At 44.3% G+C, this 19,864-nt stretch overlaps 1 protein-coding gene across 1 annotated transcript in view; it reads right to left on the reverse strand.

The window, feature by feature from the left end:
* Positions 1-211: 211 nt before the first annotated feature.
* Positions 212-19,864, reverse strand: part of LOC307234820 (roundabout homolog 2) — a gene marked incomplete at both ends in the record, with an annotated part of 40,261 nt that continues 20,608 nt past the window's right edge. The window contains 18 exons of the mRNA XM_080006683.1: positions 212-402; positions 708-887; positions 2,096-2,421; positions 3,204-3,339; positions 3,761-4,036; positions 4,156-4,295; positions 4,386-4,428; positions 6,646-6,864; positions 7,516-7,693; positions 9,237-9,355; positions 9,902-10,118; positions 10,339-10,460; positions 11,131-11,297; positions 14,146-14,314; positions 14,963-15,044; positions 17,191-17,396; positions 18,236-18,407; positions 19,728-19,852. Coding sequence (XP_079862809.1) covers positions 212-402; positions 708-887; positions 2,096-2,421; positions 3,204-3,339; positions 3,761-4,036; positions 4,156-4,295; positions 4,386-4,428; positions 6,646-6,864; positions 7,516-7,693; positions 9,237-9,355; positions 9,902-10,118; positions 10,339-10,460; positions 11,131-11,297; positions 14,146-14,314; positions 14,963-15,044; positions 17,191-17,396; positions 18,236-18,407; positions 19,728-19,852 — 3,068 coding nt within the window. The remainder of the gene's footprint in view (positions 403-707; positions 888-2,095; positions 2,422-3,203; positions 3,340-3,760; positions 4,037-4,155; positions 4,296-4,385; positions 4,429-6,645; positions 6,865-7,515; positions 7,694-9,236; positions 9,356-9,901; positions 10,119-10,338; positions 10,461-11,130; positions 11,298-14,145; positions 14,315-14,962; positions 15,045-17,190; positions 17,397-18,235; positions 18,408-19,727; positions 19,853-19,864) is intronic.

Below are 19,864 nucleotides of genomic sequence, written 5' to 3' on the forward strand. Positions count from 1 at the left end.
ATAAATAAATAAATAAATAAGTCAACAAACAAACAAATAAATAAATAATGAAGTGTCTAATCTTGTCTTAAACCCTTGTTTGTCGGTCACTGTGTCATTTGGCTACGACTCCGTGCTAATCGTGTTGTGATTAAGATCCAGTGAAAACATCTGGAATTAAATGTCCTGGCCTGGACGATAAACAAGCTACTGCCAATTTTGGTTCTAACGTCTAACTGTGCGGCGCTCTGAAGTCCTGCTCGCCGTTGCCCAAAACGTCAAAGCCCGCTGCCGCTCTTCCTCTGGGGGCCTTGGGGCCGGCGGAGGGGCGCGGGAAGACCCCGCCCAGGGACCCGTAGGGACCCGCGGTCATCTGGACCCTCGGCAGAAAGCTGGACTGGCCGTATGGGATTACATTCTCATCTGCAAATGACAATGTAAAACCAATTACTTAAAACAAAAAAAAAGGCAGATGGAATGAAATAGGTCAAACCTTAAGTGATGGAGCGGATGAAGCCCCCCCACCGGCTGCCTTATCTTAAAACGTTGCTATTGCTTAAATCCGACATACAAAACATAACAATTTATAATTGCACATAAACCCGTGGGCCAGTTTGTTTAAATGGAAACGAGAGTTATGGAATTATTTGTTTTTCCATTATTCCACCAGCAGATGTGAGGCTCTGCCTACGAAACCCTTTTAGGTTATTACAACGCGCTGCACTTACTCTGTGAGAGCCATTTTGATGGCCCTCTCTTCTGCGGCGAGATGTAACCTGCCCTCCTCTGAGCGGAGGGTGAGGCGCTTCCCTCCCTCCTCTGGCTCTCCATTTGGCCCAAACCCAACACATCGGCCAGGAGCTGCAGGGAGTCGTCTGCGGAGGGAGGCGGCGGCGGAGGGGGGAGGTCTGCACGTGATGGATTAGACTTTAATAAACATAAACAATGGAGAAACGTAATAATAAAATAAAAAAATAAATAATACTAATAATAATAACAATAATAATAATAATAATAAATGATAATAATAATAATAATAATAATAATAATAATAATAATAATAATAATAATAATAATAACAATAATAATAATAATAATAATAATAATACATGCAGACTGAGATTTGGCTTTGTCACCCAAATAATTCATGAACAGCATTTTCATTTTAAACATGTCCATTCCTTAGACGACGAGGTAACAACAAACAGACTTTAGATATACTGTGTGATGTAGTACACTGTGTAAAACCTGTCTGGGCGTGTGGCTCCCGCCTGGTCGCTCCTTCCCTGGGAGGCTTCTTCTTGGACCTGGATTTGTGCGTTGTTTGGGCTGCAGGGTGGGAGTCGGAACATTGTCCTGACGGGAAAAGAACACTGACGTCATCTTCCCGAAACTTTGAGAGTCAAGTCGAGGGAATAAAATAGCTTTCTCTTAGATAACATCATCACCTAAATAATACATTGTAATGCCTGGCTACGCATTCTGGAAAAGGGAATATAATATTATATATTTTTTCTACAAGTATATGTATTCTGCTGACATTTATTTTTATTGTTTATCATACATTTTAAGGTTAATTTTATTGTTTATTTTGAGGTCAGCTGTTTATGGCTTAATTTGTCTTGTTTTTTTTTTGTATATTTTAGGATTATTTTTGGTGTTACTGCTTGTTGTATTGTTAATTTCAGGTTTATTGTATTTTGAAGAATCTTCCGGCATATTGCCGATTTTGACGATGAAGTATCTATCTATCTCTCTATCTATCTATCTATCTACATATCTATCTATCTGTCTATCTATCTATCTATCTGTCTATCTATCTATTTATCTATCTATCTCTCCATCTATCTATCTATCTATCTATGTATCTGTCTCCATCTATCTGTCTCTCCATCTATCTATCTATCTATCTATCTATCTATCTATCTATCTATCTATCTATCTATCTATCTATCTATCTATCTATCTATCTATCTATCTATCTATCTATCTATCTATCTATCTATCTATCTATCTGTCTCTCCATCTGTCTATCTATCTATATTCCTTTCTTCCTACCAAAGCAAAAACACTGAATCACATCATGTCAGACCGTCAACGGAATGTCAAAATGTACCCCTGTTCTCTGCCTTGAAGCCCTCCGCCCAGTGGCTGGTGCGGTACCCCTCGCCGGTCCCCCTGGTGACCTCCTTGCCGGTGAACAGGTCGGGGTTGGACTGGGTGACCAGGGAGCCCGATCCGTGGCGGGCCAGCAGATCCGGGTGCTGCAGCCGGGGGCTGTCGGCCGGCTCGTGCTGGTTGCGGGGGGACGGCAGGCCGTAGGGGGGCTCCTCTCTCTGGAACGCCGGGAGGGCCCGCTCCTCCCTGGAGGCGTCCATCAGGTAGGTTCTGGCCGGCAACGGCGGGCACCAGTCCTCACCGTCGTCGTTGTCGTCGTCCGAGCTACGGTGGAGGAAGGAAAGACGCTGTTTGTCCAAATGCAAACCACTCGTTTTCCTCTGATAACTCTCTTTACTTGGGCACCGCTAATATGAAAAGTCAACACTACGTCAAAGTTCTTAACGAGTGTGAAATTAGTGTTGGAGAGGTGACCAACGGAGGCTTCCAGAGGACAAAGGGAGTCTCAGTCATTCACGCCGTCGGCTCCGCCGCCGTCAGGGTTAGTTTAATGTGGACGTGTCACTGGAAAATGAAAAGTACTAATCCAGACTGTCAGATGGCGGCTAATGTCATTACAAAAGACACGGCGCAGTCAGAACGGCAACCCCCACCCCCCAACCCCCCCAACCCTACCCCGTTAGGTCCACAAACTAATCTGTCAGAAGTCGTTAGGGGAGACGCTTCCTCTGTAAACCCGACGCGCACACGCACGCATGACGTGTCGCCCGACGTCCCCGCCGCCTGAAGACATAGCCGTTGGATTTGGAAACTTCCCACGTTGGGAACTTTGGTTTGACAGCCTGAGCGGAGCGATGGGGAGCGTTTGATATCCGTCCACGTTAACTCAATGTGTCATATAGCTAAAGCCCCCGATCAAGTAAATAAAGCATCGATTTTAAATGCAATGATAACCAACAGTACTAGTGAAACATACATTGCATACTGAAACACCATTTTTGTGGTAATTAATACTTTGTGGTAAAATAGGAACAAAATACACATTATAAGACGTTTATTTCCATGAATCTCTGTTGTGGTCTTTGACTCCCAACGGCCAGTCTTACCTGAGTTGGTCCTCCTTGTCCATTTTCATTTTACCCACGTCTTTGTCAGTGGGAAGGGGAAGAGACAGAACGTCCACCCAGTTTAGAGGAGCGGGCGTAGATGGAGGCCCCGTAGCTCTCTGCTTCGCCAGTTTAGCTACAAGAAATGAAACGCGAGAACGTAAAAGAGTCGGATCAACCCGTATGGGCCGGACCTCATCGTACAATACGGGTCATTACTCAACCGCGGACCTTTACTCTTCTTGAAAAGCAACGTGTCACGCAAAATCAAGGCAAGTTTGCATTGCATTGGCGTCCGAGTTCCGGTCTCAAAGTCCAAATTCAGTACCCACTCAACCTTCGACCCAGGGGGAATGGGGCGAGAAGGAAACGGTACGCCCTGCCCAGGGTGACTCGGTGTGCAATGGTGGCAAATTGGCAAATGTTCCTACTTGGACAATCAGACAATAAGCAAAGTAGGTAAAAAAAAAAAACCTAAATCAAAAAAGCTACCATGGTACCAACGGTGAAAGCTACATCAGCTTCGGCTCATAACTGAGAAACCTACTAAGACCTACCGCTGGCTGTCCGAGTGTACTGGAGCTTGGCGTATTCCGGCCCAGACTGCAGGGTCCACTGGTCCTGGTCCTGGTCCAGAGCCAACAGGGCGCTGTTGGCCAGTACCGGGGAACTGGCGTAGGGGTCGGGCCCCTGGGAGTAGGGCACACTGGAGTAGGTGTCGTAGTAGGCCAGCAGGTCCTCGCCCACGGCCGTGTTGATGGTGCTGTAGATGGGGCTGTCGTTGGAGGCCGTGCTGTACTTCTCCAGCTGGCTTGGGTAGTTGTGGACTCCAGCTGTTGTAGGGCGAAAAGTGTGAGTTGTGGAAACTATAACAACCATCTGTTCGGTAATGCACCAGTATTCCTCCATAACTGCCCTGGTTTCAAATGTCTATCTTTTTATTTTTTTAAACCAGTAGAGAGCCTATGTGTTGAGTCCAGTGTACCGGAGCAGCAGTTGACTGATTCCTTGCTGTGGTGGCTCAGGTTCTGTGCCGGCCACGAGTCGGCCAGCCAGGGGTAGGTTCCCATGTTCGATCCCAACATGCCAGGCCTGAAAAAAAATAATTTAAAAGAAATCACGTGTCATGATGCTTTTGATAACGTAAACCATTACAAATCTGAACGCAACTGTAATCCTTACCCTCCGTTGATGATTCCCGATCCTTCCCCATGAGCGAAGCCGACTGAAGGAACAAGAAAGGGAAAAAAAAGTGCCAGTTTAAAATCTTGTTTTACATCCTTATGCAAATCCTTGTGATAGAGAGCGTTCCACATTGTACTGTATCACACCCAAGGCCACAAAAACTGTTTGGCCCTGGTGGGAATAACGCATGCCGATTCCAATTGACGTTTCGCCAAGAATAAGCCGGTGACCTAAATGCATTAAGAGGAACGCAATACATCTCTTGAGGAGCGACGCTGAGCAGAGGCTTTATTTCATGTACAGTAATGTGTTATATTACACAAATATACATTTTGGGTTTTTTTTCATTGTCTTAGACAGATAAGTGTCTATTAGTGAACACAACTAATACCTAAATGCCTTAAATTATAAAATATAAAGAGCATTGAGTATGTTGTGGGTTCTGTTGTAACAATATACAATACAAATTTTATATTGTACTACTAGTATAGTATTAGTATAAATAGATAACACAAATGACATGGAATATACCGGTATACAACTTTAAAGTCCTTACTTGCATTACTTTGTAAACTCTAAATAAAATCCGCCATCACCCCAATAAATAGCCCTAATATTGTATTTTCAATTATATATACATTCATTTTTGAAAGAAAAACAAACAGCATCTACAGTGTGCTAAGAAAATTCAATGACAAAAGCATTGACCAAATTTCCCTCTACGTCTGCCTTTCCTAAACAGCAAAATGCAGGAGACGTTGTTTCCTGTATTTTATTTATTTTTTACTGTTCTTTTTTTTCCCCGCAAGATTAAACCCCGCGTTCTGCTCCGCTGTAAAAGACAGGTTTTTCAGAAAATAAAAGGTCACGCTGATGCGATTGGAAATTTCTGGAAAAACGTGTAAATTGTCAGTCGTCGTGACCGAGCTGTGATTTGGGGAGAAATTTGTATTCAACAAACGCTGACGAAAACACTGAACACCTGACTTTACCACCATTGAGTGCCCAAATTAAAATATCTCATAAGACATTCATGAGTGCTGGAAAATTACTCCACATGTGTGAACGACCAACGGCCAACGTGTGTGTGTGGGTTTGGGTCTTGCCATGTTTAGATGTGTAGGAATATTTCAAATTGCGCTTTAACCTGTTATTCTGTGATTTTGTGTTATGAGCTCTTTATGTCTTGTATTTTATATTTATATAATGTCCTTATGCCTTTATGAATAGACCTTTCAATGGCCCATGTGTATGAAATGTTCAATAGAAATAAAGTCACCTTCCGACGGTGGCCCTGAGAGCTCAATGCACTGCGACTTACAGTAAGAAAACACATTCAAATAAACAAAAACACAAGCAAATTATGAAAAAAACAACCGCATTAACAGAAAACACAACCGCAAAACCCCATTTGGGAAGTGAGCCACGGCGGATGCATTGATTTATCTGCAATGAAATATATTCAGCTAAATTATTTTGTGTCTGTAATTATATATAAGAATTTATACAAGTGACAACCTAGAGCCTCAACTATCACAGACCAATCACGCCATGTGAGACCTCCATCTGCTTCCTCCATGCAATTAACAAATAGAAAAAACAACTTTTATATCAATTCACGTATTCCAGAGAAAACAGCTTCTACCGGCTCTGTGATAGTGTGCTGAAGTTTGCGAACGATTTGAATCTTTTGGGTGAACGAAGTGAACTGATTCACTTCCTGAAACTATTTGTTCATCAGTCAGTTCATTTGAGCTCTTAGTCAGTTGCGAGCGAACGTGTCTACATGCGAATAAATCACTGATTCACCGAGTCATCGATTTGTGCAAGTGAGTGAATCACCCTTTTCACCAAAATATTTGAATCGTTCGCGAACTTCAGCACACTATCACAGAGCCAGTAGAAGCAGTTTTGTCTGGAATATTGCACTTAAATGGCTAATGTGTTGTAGTTGAGTTTTCTGTTAATGCGTTTTTTGTTTTCTGTAAAAGCGGTTGTGTTTTCTTTTAATGCAGTCGTGTTTTCTGTTAATGAGGTTGTTTTCTGTTAATGCGGTAGTGTTCATCGTAATTTGCTTGTGTTTGTCTATTTGCATGTGTTTTCTTAAGTTGCAGTGCGTTGAGCTCTCATGGCCACCGTACCTTCCCCTTGCCGAAAAACATTTTAATTTCCCATGAAATGCTTGGTATACACGATATGTAATGACTCTAAAAACATTTTTTACACTTTTACTATTTTTCCAAGCCCAGCCTCAGACCTGCGGGTGTGTAAGCAAAGGAGGTGGTGTAGTGTCCGAGCTGCTTCCTCCGGCGGTGGCGGCAGTACAGCCAGCCGCTGAATCCCATCAGGACCAGCCAGGATGCCAAGCCCAGCCCCGCGATGAACGCCGGCTGGCGGACCACGCCACTGATCTGCTCCGCGAGGCTGAGGTTGCCGTCCTTCTGCACGGGGACGGAGGACTTGTCCGATGGCAGGGCTGGAAGTGAGAGAGAGCGAGAGAGAACGTAAGAAATGGCCGTAATCTGATTTAATTTAATTCAATTAAACTGGCTGTTGATCAAATCTTACCCGGCCCTGCAATTTCATTTGGCATTCCTAATAGTACATAACAGCAGCATTGCCCGGCAATAACGGTTACCCAGTTTCCCTGGGCAACCAGATTTGAGCCATCATCGACCACTTTTCATTTGTAAAAAAAGAAAGTATATGAGTAAGAGTATAACAACATAAGAGAATACCTCCTTACTATAAGTTCAGAAACTATTAATGGTCAGTTAAACTGGCACATCGATTTGAAAAGATGGTGAAACCATAGGATCATCATAAAATTATTACACTCAATTATGATTTGATTAAAATTCAGCAACCATTTTGTCAGTCTTGGCAACCAATAGCTGATGCATGACTGCCAACTTGGCAACCAGAAGTTTGTGTTGGGCCCTGATCAGGAAAAATAAGTCCACAGTGTCATTTGTTGGAATAAATAAATAAATAAATAAATAGATAGATAGACAAACAAACAAACAAATAAACAAACAAATAAATAAATAAACAAACAAACAAACAAACAAACACATAAATAAAGTTTCTTTTTTATTTATCTATTTCAGTCGTTTCAGTGACTCACCGAGCAGCACCTTGACGGATGGGCTGCGGGAACCCACTCCCAGGCTGGTGACGGAGGCCACGCTCACACTGTAGTGCACACCGGGCAGCAGGCCGGTCAGCAGGATGGACAGCACCGCCCCGTCCACCGTCCGGTTAATCTGGCTCTCCCTCTGCGGGTCGCCGCCCAAACACCAGACCTGGAGCACCCGAGGACACCAACGGTCAAAGTGTGGACAATACGCACGTAATGCTTCAGTGCTGCAAGACAGGAAGTGATTCATCCTGACCAGTAATAAGATATGGACTATTCTGTATATTGGCTAAAATAACATATGATGGATGTCCTGTTGGATTTTCTAGCGTTAAATAGGTTTGAAACATAAAATGACTTCTATATAATCCACTTTATCTGCCTCCATGCTCTGTGATGTGTAAAAGTAGTCTATGAGACACTGAAATTCACACAAAATATTACAAGCGTAACCTTCATAATTGTGCGATGTAGAATATCGGCACTTTGATCTTTAATGTGGTCATTATGTCAATTTTGAAAGCACAACAAGCCTCAATCTGTTGCTTACTGGCCTAAAAGGGAATTGTAATGCATAAAAATTGCGGCAAGGCTCCAAAATATAAAAATATAATAACAATTATATAATATAATCATAATAATTTAATATAATATAATAATAATAAAAACTAAAAGAGAAGAGGAAGATTTGTCCCACCCTGTTGTTCCGACAGACAGCGCTTAGATTTACTTAAAAGTTTCTTTATTTATTATGCATCATTTGAGTTTGGCGTCTGGGCTCATGTGATTACAGCAAGTTTATAGGAGTGATGAGTCCAAATCCCCCCGCTGGATGGAAGAGTACAGCCCAACAGGTGGATGCAGGGGAGGTGGAGGGAGCGCGACAATGCAGCAAAGCAGACGGCAAAGCGGGGGGGCAGGGGGGGGAGGGATTGGCTGCTTAAATAGGCTGTCCTAATATGGGCATGGGAAGCATGTGGCACGGTCAAGTTGTCTGACAGAACTAGCTCCGCAAGCTACGCATCATTAATCATGAGAATTTCGGAACATAGGCCGTCAGAGCATCCGAGCCATGAATATCCGTGCACCAAAACTCGACAGACAGACAGACAGACAGACAGACAGGCAGACAGACAGACAGACAGACAGACAGACAGATAATAAAGCTATATCCATGGAGATAAAAGCCGGGCTGAGAATCCGGGACGCCCACCACCTCTCAGGCTGACCGGGCTCCGGTCCAAGGGTTTTATAATCAGCCTTGTGCTCCTGACTCACAACTTGCGGCATAATATGATCAGCGCAGATGTGACGAGAACATAAAAGAAGAGCGAGGCCGAATGTTCCACCGAATGTTTTGTTTTGGGTTTTTTTGTATTATGTTTCTTTTCCAGATAGATGATTACATGATTAGTAATCCCTGTTGTTCTCACACTAATGGACAGTCAGACGATCGGAACTCTGTTGTTTTCGCACCTCAAACAGATGACGGCCAAGACACTCTAAACAGCAGACACTGGAAACAGCTTACGTAATCTCAAGTGTCTCAAAAACCTTATTTTGACGGCGCTGGGGGAAAAAAAAGAAAGAAAACAACCAAATCGAAAACGAGAGGGGGTGGGGGGCGGTATTTCTTTTTGGTCTGGCATCAGCATATTGACTCTCTCACGCTCAACAAACACAAGGATGTGAAGATGTCTGGGTTTTACCTTGTAATTCTGGATGATGCTGCTCTGGAGGCTGTGCGGTGGCGGCTCCCAGGACACGCTGATGCTGGAGCTGTTGCTGAGCTGGACCACCGACACGGCCTGCGGGGCGGCGCTTAAAACTAAAAACGTAACAAGGATTCAAATTATAGGAGCCAAATAATAGCTGCAGTTTGGAAAATCCTTTAGTAATTTAGCAACATCCAATGCTGCTGGTCTGGCGTATTTACTTGGGACTGCTGAATGAGCATCACTAATAAAGATGAATGTTAATTAATAGTAATATGTTAGACAGACAAACAGACAGACAGATAGACAGATAGACAGATACTGTAGATAGAGGGCAATATACGATAAACCTAAAAATTTAAAAGACAGAAAAATTCGAATAAAGCTTTGAATTGACCAATAAACCATAAAAATAAACCAAATAAATAAACAATGAATAATAAAAAAAATGGAAGTATACAATAAATCTAATTAATAAAAATTAATAAATTAACTAGAAGATAGAAAAAAAGATACAATCAACCTAAAATCAATAATCAATTGACGATAAATATAAACTTAAAAATGAACCATAAAAAAAGATATATAACCCAAAATACAATTAAGATATTGGCACCCGTCCCATGGCAGACAAAGAGCAGTTATTTTCGGGTCCTTACCCTCCTCGGGCGTGTGCAGCAGCCCCGTCAGGCTGTCCTGGCCCTGCAGCTCGTTGAAGTACGGCCGCACCTTCACCTCGTAGTCGGTGCCGCTGTGCAGATCCGCTAAGACGGCACTCTGCTCGGGCGTAGCCTCCACGTCCTGCACCAACCAGTAGTTCCCGACGGCACGGTAGAGTATCCGGTAGCCCTGGACGTAGCGGGACGGACGCGCCACCTGACCGATTGGAAACAACACGAAAATAAAGCGTAGAAAGAGACGTAGAAATTCTGCATTTCACCATTTAATCATTCGTTATTACCTAGAACATGGAAGAGACAGACAGACGGACAGACGGACAGACGGACAGACGGACAGACGGACAGACGGACAGACAGACAGACGGACAGACGGACAGACAGACAGATAGATAGATAGAGTGGATTGTTCTACTCACAGTCCATGAAACCACGGCGCTGTTGGGAGAGAGCACAACCAGCTTCTGCAGGTAGATGGAGACCTGACCCAGTTCCCTCTGCACCTGCCTGTGGTCCACGCCCTGCTCGGTGGGACTCCCATCTGGAACAACACAGGGTTCATTGCACTGAGGCGAACATCCAGCAAACAGGCTGATAAGCAATATACTCTCCCAATAATATACTCATGTACAATATGCTGCTGAGATGAACGCCAATATTGCTGAGTGCAGCTCAGTACTGTACAGTACAGTACAGTTAATACTCAGTTCATACCAAGACTTAAGGATCGACATATCAGGATTCACCCAGTAACACAAATTAAATGAATGATACATCTGAAATATTAATGCTGAAATTATATTTTTGCTTTCTTTGCATTTTAAAATTAATTAAAAATAAATCTAAATAATAATTCTGATACCCAATGATGCAATGAGACAATATTATATTATTATTTATGTTTGTGTATATTATATATTTTTAATATTATTATATGAATCAATAAATGTTATATAAAACATATTTGTATTATATTATATCATATTCTATTTTTTTCTATATTATGATCAAATATAATATCATGTGATCTCCTAAGGCCTCAATATGATATGATATGATATGATATGATATGATATGATATGATATGATATGATATTCCCCCAAGTCCCCTAAGCTGCACACTGGTTTCAGGTTTCTTTGTCCGTTTTACTTTGTTTTTTTTAACTGAAGGATACATTTTATTTAATTATTACATTTATTTTGCCGCTCACCCTGCGTCCTGATGGGCTCTGAGATGGGGCTGGGGTCGCTGAGGCCGTAGGAGTTGACGGCTCTGACGATGAACAGGTAGACGGTGTTGGGGAAGAGTCCGATCACCGTGTGCTTCTCCTGCCGCACGTGGTCGGCCACCGTCTGCCAGGCGCTGCCCACCGACTGGCTGAGAGGGGGAAAAAATATGGTCAAAAAGAATTATTGTCACCGGTTGTCCTTCCTTGGGCAACTTTTGGTAGGTACTAACCACTGCATACCAGGAACACCCCACAAGACCTGCTGTTTTGGATGCTCCGACCCAGTCGTCTAGCCATCACACTTTGGTCCTTGTCAAAGTTGCTCAGAACCTTAAATTTACCCATTTTTCCTACTTCCAACACATCAACTTCAAGAAGTGACGGTTCACTTGCTGCCTGATATATCCCACCCCTTGACAGGTGCCACTGGAACCAGATGATCCATGTTATTCACTTCACCTGTCAGTAGTTTTAATGTTGTGGCTGATGTATTATTCTTCTTTGTCCATTAAGAACAAAGCTCTTGTGTGAGGGCCACAGCCCGAAGCTTTGCGCCGCCAGAAAAACAGATAAAAACACAAAAACCCGCTGTGCTTTTTGATGTGAACGCGGCGCAGAAAAGCTCTCACCCTCTCAATTTTTTATTTTTATTCCTATTTTCCATTTGCTGCTATACTCCGTTTGATGCCGCACCGTCTAACTGATTGGCAATAGAGCAACATATTAGCATCTTCCTCTATCCATTTATTTTTCCTTTATTTCCGCATCAGCCATTTCCATTTGCATTTATCAATGTATTCATCCGTAAATTACCACGCGGTTGATAACGAGCAGAACGAGCTTGTCGGGATTGTTAAGTCAGGCAGAAATTGGGCGCTCGGCCGTTCCGTGTTGTGTGGTTGATGGCGGAAAATACTTCTGAGCAATTACTGTACAGCTTTCACAGCAACATAGTAGCAAAGTATGTGTGTGTGTACGTGTGTGCATGTGCGTGTGCATGTGTGCGTGTGTCAGTGTGTGCGTGTGTGCGTGCGTGTTTGTGTGTGTGTCCGTCCATCGCCCCCAGGACAGGATACAGTGGCCGAGCTGACCCTCGCAATAATTGTCCCGGTTGCCTTGTTACGGTTGTTATTTTAATATATTTTCATGGACGGTGACTTCACCGTGTTGCATTTATTTCCGGACTAATTATTCAAGATCAGTAACTCAGATTGAATAATGATTGCAATGAAGGACTGCGTTAAATGGAGTAAGAACTGAGCATCTCCGTCACATATCTGAGCACGGAAGGACGCGCTTCAAAGTTTTACAAGCACCCCCATCTGGGTGAGAATTATTTAAGAATTGCTTGAGGATAAAGTGCATTTGACCATAATAATTCAGAACCAATAATTCGAGAAGAAATGTTTCGTTGAGGGAGGATAGGACAGTGCAGTAGATCACCTCAACGACTCGTTCTGTTTAAGCCGTTAAACAGAACGAGACGTCCTCAAGCTAAATATTTTGGCACTTTCTCTTCCAGGGTGAACAGTATGTTGACTTGTTGTGTTTTTCTTTTTTTTTTTTAACCTTGAATATCTAAGTGATAAATGGCTAAATTCTCGAAAATGACAAAGTACCCAATCCGTGTTATAAAATTAACCCCTCCTTTGAAAGACCCAATACATGTAATTACCATGCAATTCCAATGAGGTGAGGCTGTGGATCAGATTATTAGATCTTCTAACTATAAAAGGAAGGAATCCACGTCCGTCTGAATGTCCTCCGATTATCTCGACAACCCTTCATCCGATGTACTTCACACTTGGTTGGTTCATTTTCTGGGGACCCAAGGACGTGTGTCGAAATTGGTGCCATTTGGACACGCGACACGTGTAATATTAATAAATGGCGCACAGTGAGCCAGCAGGGGGCGGGGCTTCAGTCAGTTTTATCTTCCATTGTGGAACACAGGACTGAATCGTTGACATTTTGTTATTGAATGGAATGGCCAACTGTGCCATTAAGATGTCTTACATTTTGAATGGGCATGCACTAGTTCAAATAATTGTCATTGCACAAGTACTGAAGCAACAAAATTAATTTCTCTGCATTTCACCCATCCGAGTAACTGACGTTTTTCGGAGCAGTGGGCTGCCCTGCAGCGGCGCCCGGGGAGCAGTTAGGGGGTTCACTTCACTGCACGCTACCAGGAGGAGCCGGGGATGGAACCGGCAAGCTTCCGATTACTTGATGACCCGCACTCTCTCCTGAGCCGCTGCCCCTCTATGACTGTCTATGAAGAAAACGACTGCGTCTTTTTAAGCCACTACGAAGGAATTAAATAGATTATTACTTTGATTTTCTTTTATTAATGTAAAGCACTTTGAGTTGCATGTTGTGCAGAAGGTGCTGAACAAATAAAGGTTTTTATTATTATTATTATTATTATTATTATTATTATTAGGGCTCCAGTACTAGTTAGTAGCAGTCAGTTCTCACAATAACCATAATAAATACATTACACAGTGAAAGGAACATGTATTTATTGTGTCTCTGTTATGAAATAATTGCCTTCTTTTTGTGTTTCCGTGTTCCAGATGCCGCAGAAAAACCGAAGGTCTGAGGCAGCGAAGAAGCGCCGGGCAGAGCGGGCTGCCTGAGAGGTCGCCGATCAGATACGGGGACAACAATAACACACGAAGACACGAACCCCCGAAAATACGAGCAGTTTATTAACTCTCCGAGCAGACATCCGCCGCAAGCCAACGCGCAGCACGCGCAGCAGCCGATCAGATATGCAGAGATACAGATCCGGGAGAAAGCACATCGCACCGTCACTATATTTTCTTTGAATTGTATTTTCTTATTATTTCAGTCCTTATAAATTCATTTCATCATTTTTATTTCCCTTGACTTTTTTCGCATTTTCTCGTGTCATTTGCACTCCATCGACCGATGAACAGCGGACCCCTCCTCTGCGGATCGGAACTCATCCTCCTCCACCTATCAATCTACCTGAAGGCCTCGATGATGTAGGAGGTGATGGCGGCTCCGCCCTCGTGGGGGTTGGACTGCCAGGTGAGCGTCACCGTGTTTTTGGTCACCTCCGTCATCACGGGCTTCTGGGGCGGTCCTGGGAGCTGGATGGACTCCGACACCCGGGACATCGACGAAAGGCCCTCCTCTGCGACGCCAAGGGGAAAAGGCAGTGAATGTATTAAAGTACGCGGCACTGTGGAATATACTCCATCCTGACTGGTCAGTTAGTTAGTCACTAACCACCGCTAGTCTCTTTATAACGACCGTCCACAGAGCACCCCTCTTTCACGCCGCCTACACGCCAATGCTCCATGAATGCGGATACGTCCAATTTCCCATTATTAACAGAAAATATCTCACTCGCACGTAGGGCAAGGTTTTTTTTGTTCACGATGCGCTTGGACTGTTATCATTAGCGCAGGCTCTTAAATGAGGCACACCAGTTATAGAATCATTTCAAATCAACTTTCCGCCGAAATCTATTCTTTAATTTGGTTAGTCGCCGCGTAATAAGCGGGACAATATGCAGCCGGCATAGGCCATTACGGCAGAATAACCCCCTTCAGCGTGACACAAGACCCTCTCGGGGGTTATTTCGCCGTAACGAGGGGCTGACCGCCGCATCACCCCTCACGCCTCAACCGCCGAACGCTTTGTGTTCGTGCCGAAACCGCGGCGCGTGAGTGCACGTGCGGAGGGTGCGGGCTGTTTTCTCCTGCACTTCTCAGGCGGTGCGGGGGAGGTGGAGGAGGGCGATGGGGGTGACAGCGGCTGGGAACTTAAATGTAAGTACCTCTGACAGTCAGCGTCCCGCTCCAGCTCGACTCCCCCGTGGCACAGGACACCACACATGTGTACATCCCAGAGTCTGTGTCCTGTCAAAACAGACGTCCGTCCGGAATAAGGGGGCAGCGGAGAAATAAAAAACAAAAAAAACAACAAAACAACGGACGAAACAACGACAGTAAAAGCCATTCAGGTGTGTTTTTCGACCCATTTGGACCAACTGGACCAACAGTTTCCTGTCTTTGCTTTGAATGTTTGCTGTGACTCGTCCTCTTCCTCTTTCGTCGGTCCTCCCTTTAATTCAGCTGTAGGCGGACATTCAAGATACCAGAGTGTACGGTGGACATTATACAGCGATATGTACTTTACTGTATACTTAACTACACTTCTGTAATTATTGCCACCGCTGCTCACAGTGGATTACCTCCTGCTATAAGGTCCATTGAATATTATTACTGCAATGCTACTAGATACCATAAACAATATACTATATACTGTACAATATATTATATACTATATACTATATACTGTGGGATATACTATATACTATATACTGTGGGATATACTACAGTATATACTATATCTTGTGAGATATACTATATACTGTGAGATATACTACAGTATACACTATATACTGTGGGATATACTATATACTATATACTGTGGGATATACTATATACCATATACTGTCAGATATACTACAGTATATACTATATACTGTGGCATATCCTTTATACTATATACTGTGGGATATACTACAGTATATACTATAAACTGTGGGATATACTTTATACTATAAACTGTGGGATATACTACAGTATATACTATATACTGTGGGATATACTATATATTATATACTGTGGGATATACTATAGACTACATACTACCTGTACTTAATTACTTTAGCGTGACTCCCATCTGCCCACATTGGGCTCACTACTACTACTTAGTGCTACTCTGGGTTAATGTTGTTGATGGACATGTACACATGGTATTGTGCTTTTATTTTCATTGCCTCCTACTTCTTATCTATCTCTTGACGCAGCCTACCTTATCCAAAAACTCCGTCCCCTGACGTCCAGAGTTTCACCTTCGACCTCCTGACACTCTTCCCACTGAGCTGTTTACCTCGGCGACCCGCCCGCGCTCCCCGCCATCGCGCCGGGTGTAGATGCCAACATGCTTCAGTGGCATCTCAGGCGCGGCACGGTTCTGAGCGGGGTTCCAGCCAAGCGGCGGCCAGTCTGCCGGAACCAAGCCACCGCGGGACCCGACCAGGTCACCGTCTCCGCGGCGCCCCGACCTGTGGCTGACAGAGCGACCGCCGCCGGGGCGAGTGGGTCGCTCCAGACAACTCTATCTGCTGCTAAAATATTGACGGAGGGGGACGGAGGCGCGAGCCACGGCTAATATTTTTAGGTCCTCTCGTCATCGCTCCCTCCCTCCCTCTCCCGCCCCGGTCGTCCTCCTGATGCCGAGCTCATGCGTTTCTTCCGTTCCATTGAGCAAACGCGGCACGGCGGATTTGTCCCGCCTCGGCTGTGCGTCGGACCGATCCCTAACGTGCCGGGTTTCGCCGAGCGACGTCTACGGAGGGAAGGGGAGGAACGGGCGGAGAGGGGAAGCGAGTGAGCGCGGCCCTGGCGAGGGAGATTTAATTGAACTCCGGCGGATCGTTAATCAGCTATAGCCGGACGATTAACGGAAAGGATGCTCCTCCGCCGTGTCGCTGCGCTCGCTCACCTCCAGGTGGAGGGTTAGCAGACAAAGAGGCCACCGGCTACTCCTCCATCAAAGTGGAACACATTAGCATTTACAAACAAGCTCCTTCATTAACATTACAATTACACACTGCATGAGCACATAATTGTGCCGAGGAGATGCGCGCTGGCTCAGAGAGATTGGGCTTTTCAAATTCAGTCTTACCTTCATTTGTAAAAATGGAAAACAGGCTCCTAATGGGCAGGGAAACAAAGTACTCCCAGCAGGGCGAAGGGAGAAGGGGGTCCAAGGAAAGAAACATCAGAGGGGCCGGTTGCGAAAAACACAAACTTCCCCCCCTAACGTCCTTGAATGCATCACGGAGGGAATGAGCGCTTTCAAAACATCCCTATTTCCACCGGCCATGGTAAATTACACAAACAATAAACACATTACGCAGAGATGTCAGAACACTGACATGCGCACACACACACATGCGCGCGCACACGCACGCATGCACGCACACACACAAACCTTTATGTTGGTGATTTGCAACGTGCCATTCTCCATCAAGGTCATTCTCGGTTTATCCGCCTGTATTCCCTCTCCGTCCTTCTCCCATGAAATCCGGACGGAGGGACCGCCGATGACACGGCAGTGCAGCTGAGCCACCGACCCCAGGGACACCGTCTGGTTGGCCGGGCCTTGGCGGATGATGGGGGGGACGTGGCCGGAAGGACCTGATGGAAGAGGCAGAAAGAAACTTCTTTTGAGTCGTTTGAGTGGGGACGGGGAAAAGGCACAACAGGAGGTGCACGGGCTCAGGTGAGTGTGTTTATGTTGTTAGGTTGTCGTTTTTTTGGCGAAATACAAGAATAGGAATTGCGGAACTGTAAAAAAAAAAAAAAAAAAAGCCACAAAAGATACAAGAATAAAAGGACTAGGAAGGATAGAAGAATAATACAATAAGATATGAAAAGAAGTAGCATTAGTGGTGGGAATATAGTCTTAATTAATGTGTTAATCAGATGATCCATGGAGTGCAGTCACAACAAATCATGCTTGTTTTATTTTATTGTTTTGTATATTTCTTGAATATTTTTATATGTTTGTTTTTATCTTTATATAATTTATATTTTGCATTTAAAAAAATATGGATATATATAATATTTATTTATTTATTTGTTTGTTTGTTTGTTGATTTATTTATGTATTTATTGATTTATTTATTTATGTATTTATTTATATATATATATACTTTTTAAAAAGCCAATTAATTTATTAACAAATCCACCGATTAAATAAATAAATAAATAAATAGATAAATAAACAAACAAACAAACAAATAAAATAATACTAATAATTCAAATTTCAATTTAAATAATTGGTGGACAAGAAGGAGCAGAACCTTTGACAGGGTTTTAGCGTTAGGGTTGGGTGTGGTTTTAGGGTTCGGGTCCTGTTGAAAGTTGAAACCCCAAAGTATTTTTGGCCAGTTTCAGTTTTAACTTTGCAAGTACCCCAGGGTTCAAACAAAAATTTCACACCTTACATCCCCATCCCAAAAAAACCCGCTCACCACCCTCCACTTCCAGCAGGGCTTTGGTCAGCACGCTGCCCGCCACGCTGATGGCCTGGCAGATGTAGAAGCCCGAGTCCTCTGGGTGGACATCAGTGATGGTCAGCTCTCCGTTCATGGACACGGCGTAGCGACCCGACTGGGACGGCGGCTGGCCGGGAAACAGTAGCATCTGCACACACACGCGCATGCACACACACACACACACACACACCCACACATACAACAGCATGAGAAACACACACACACACACACACACACACACACACACACACACACACACACACACACACACACACACACACGGAAAAACTTGTGATGACCGAAAGAGATGTTTTATCCCTACTCAAAACCCAAACGGGAAATATTTGTTTTGGTGTTTTTATTTGTCGGATGACGCAGCTTGCCGCCGCCGCCGCCTGCCTTAGGTTTTTACGGTCCTTCCGGTATGTTTGGGTAAGTGAGACGAATGCGAACAAGGGGGAAGGGAAGCACATCTATCCGTTCAGCCACCCATTTCATTCCTCTAAGAGGCTTAGAGTAGAGTTGAGGGGTTGAGGTTATAGGGCTACAGATAATCCCCAAAATACAGCTAAAAAAGCTCTGCAAAACAGGCGAGGGGGCGAGGAACGCGGCGTATTTGGGAAAAGGCCGTAAGCCGAACCATCTCCAGTCTGCATTCATCTCAGCTGCGTGGTATTTATAGCTGAGTACAGCGTGATCCGGGGACAATTAAAGGCATAGTTTTTCTGTTGTTGATGTTTTTTTGTTTTTTTTCTGAGGCTCTGCCCTGAAGAAGCCAGGCTTTTCACACCTGGTGTTGCTTCTCCAGCTCCAAGTCCCCCCTTCTTTGTTCTTCCAGCTCTCCACCACCACCACCGCCGCCACCACCACCACCCATCCCCTCCTCATTAGTTGGGTCTGCTGGCAGAGCGGCGCTTCACACCAACGCACTCCCACTATGCCTTCCAACACCTATCTATCCTATCTCAAAGCCAAATGCAAATGCAAAACCACCACCCTCCCTTCTTGTCCCTTCTTGGCCATTTTGCTTTCTCTTTGTGGAGAAGACGGTGGGCACTGAAGAGGAAAAAAATTCCGGGGGGGAAGTGCCAGAAGCAGCAGCCGTTAAAATCAAACATCGGGTTTGCTTGAAAATGGTGTGAGAATAATTTGCGAAAATAACTGTGTAGGGAAAGCTTGTTTAAAGAACAAATACAGCTTGAAGACGGAACAACAGACCGCACAACAATTGCGGTTTCGAGTGGCTTTGTTTTTGATGTTTTTTTTGGGGTTTTTTTTGTAGATTTTGTGGGATTTCTTTGTTTTTCAGTCAAGCATCAACCGATTGAAGGAACTGATTAGTTCAAACACGGACATGCACCAATCCAATGGTTGGCGGGTGGATTTATTTTCTTGCTTTTTCATTCCACTCCCAGTCTCGCTGCTCCCACACGCGGTGTGAAAGGACCACACCCGCTCCCGCTCCTACCTGGCTGCCCTCCTTCTGCCAGAAGATTGCAGGTGGAGGGTTTCCCGTGGTCCCGCAGTGGAAGCCAACGCTTCTCCCCTGGGCGGCAATCTGGTCTCGTGGTTTAATGGAAATCTGGGGTGGGACTGCAAAGGGAA

This window comes from Zeus faber (assembly GCF_960531495.2).
Source record: "Zeus faber genome assembly, chromosome: 9".
NCBI classification, from domain to species: domain Eukaryota; kingdom Metazoa; phylum Chordata; class Actinopteri; order Zeiformes; family Zeidae; genus Zeus; species Zeus faber.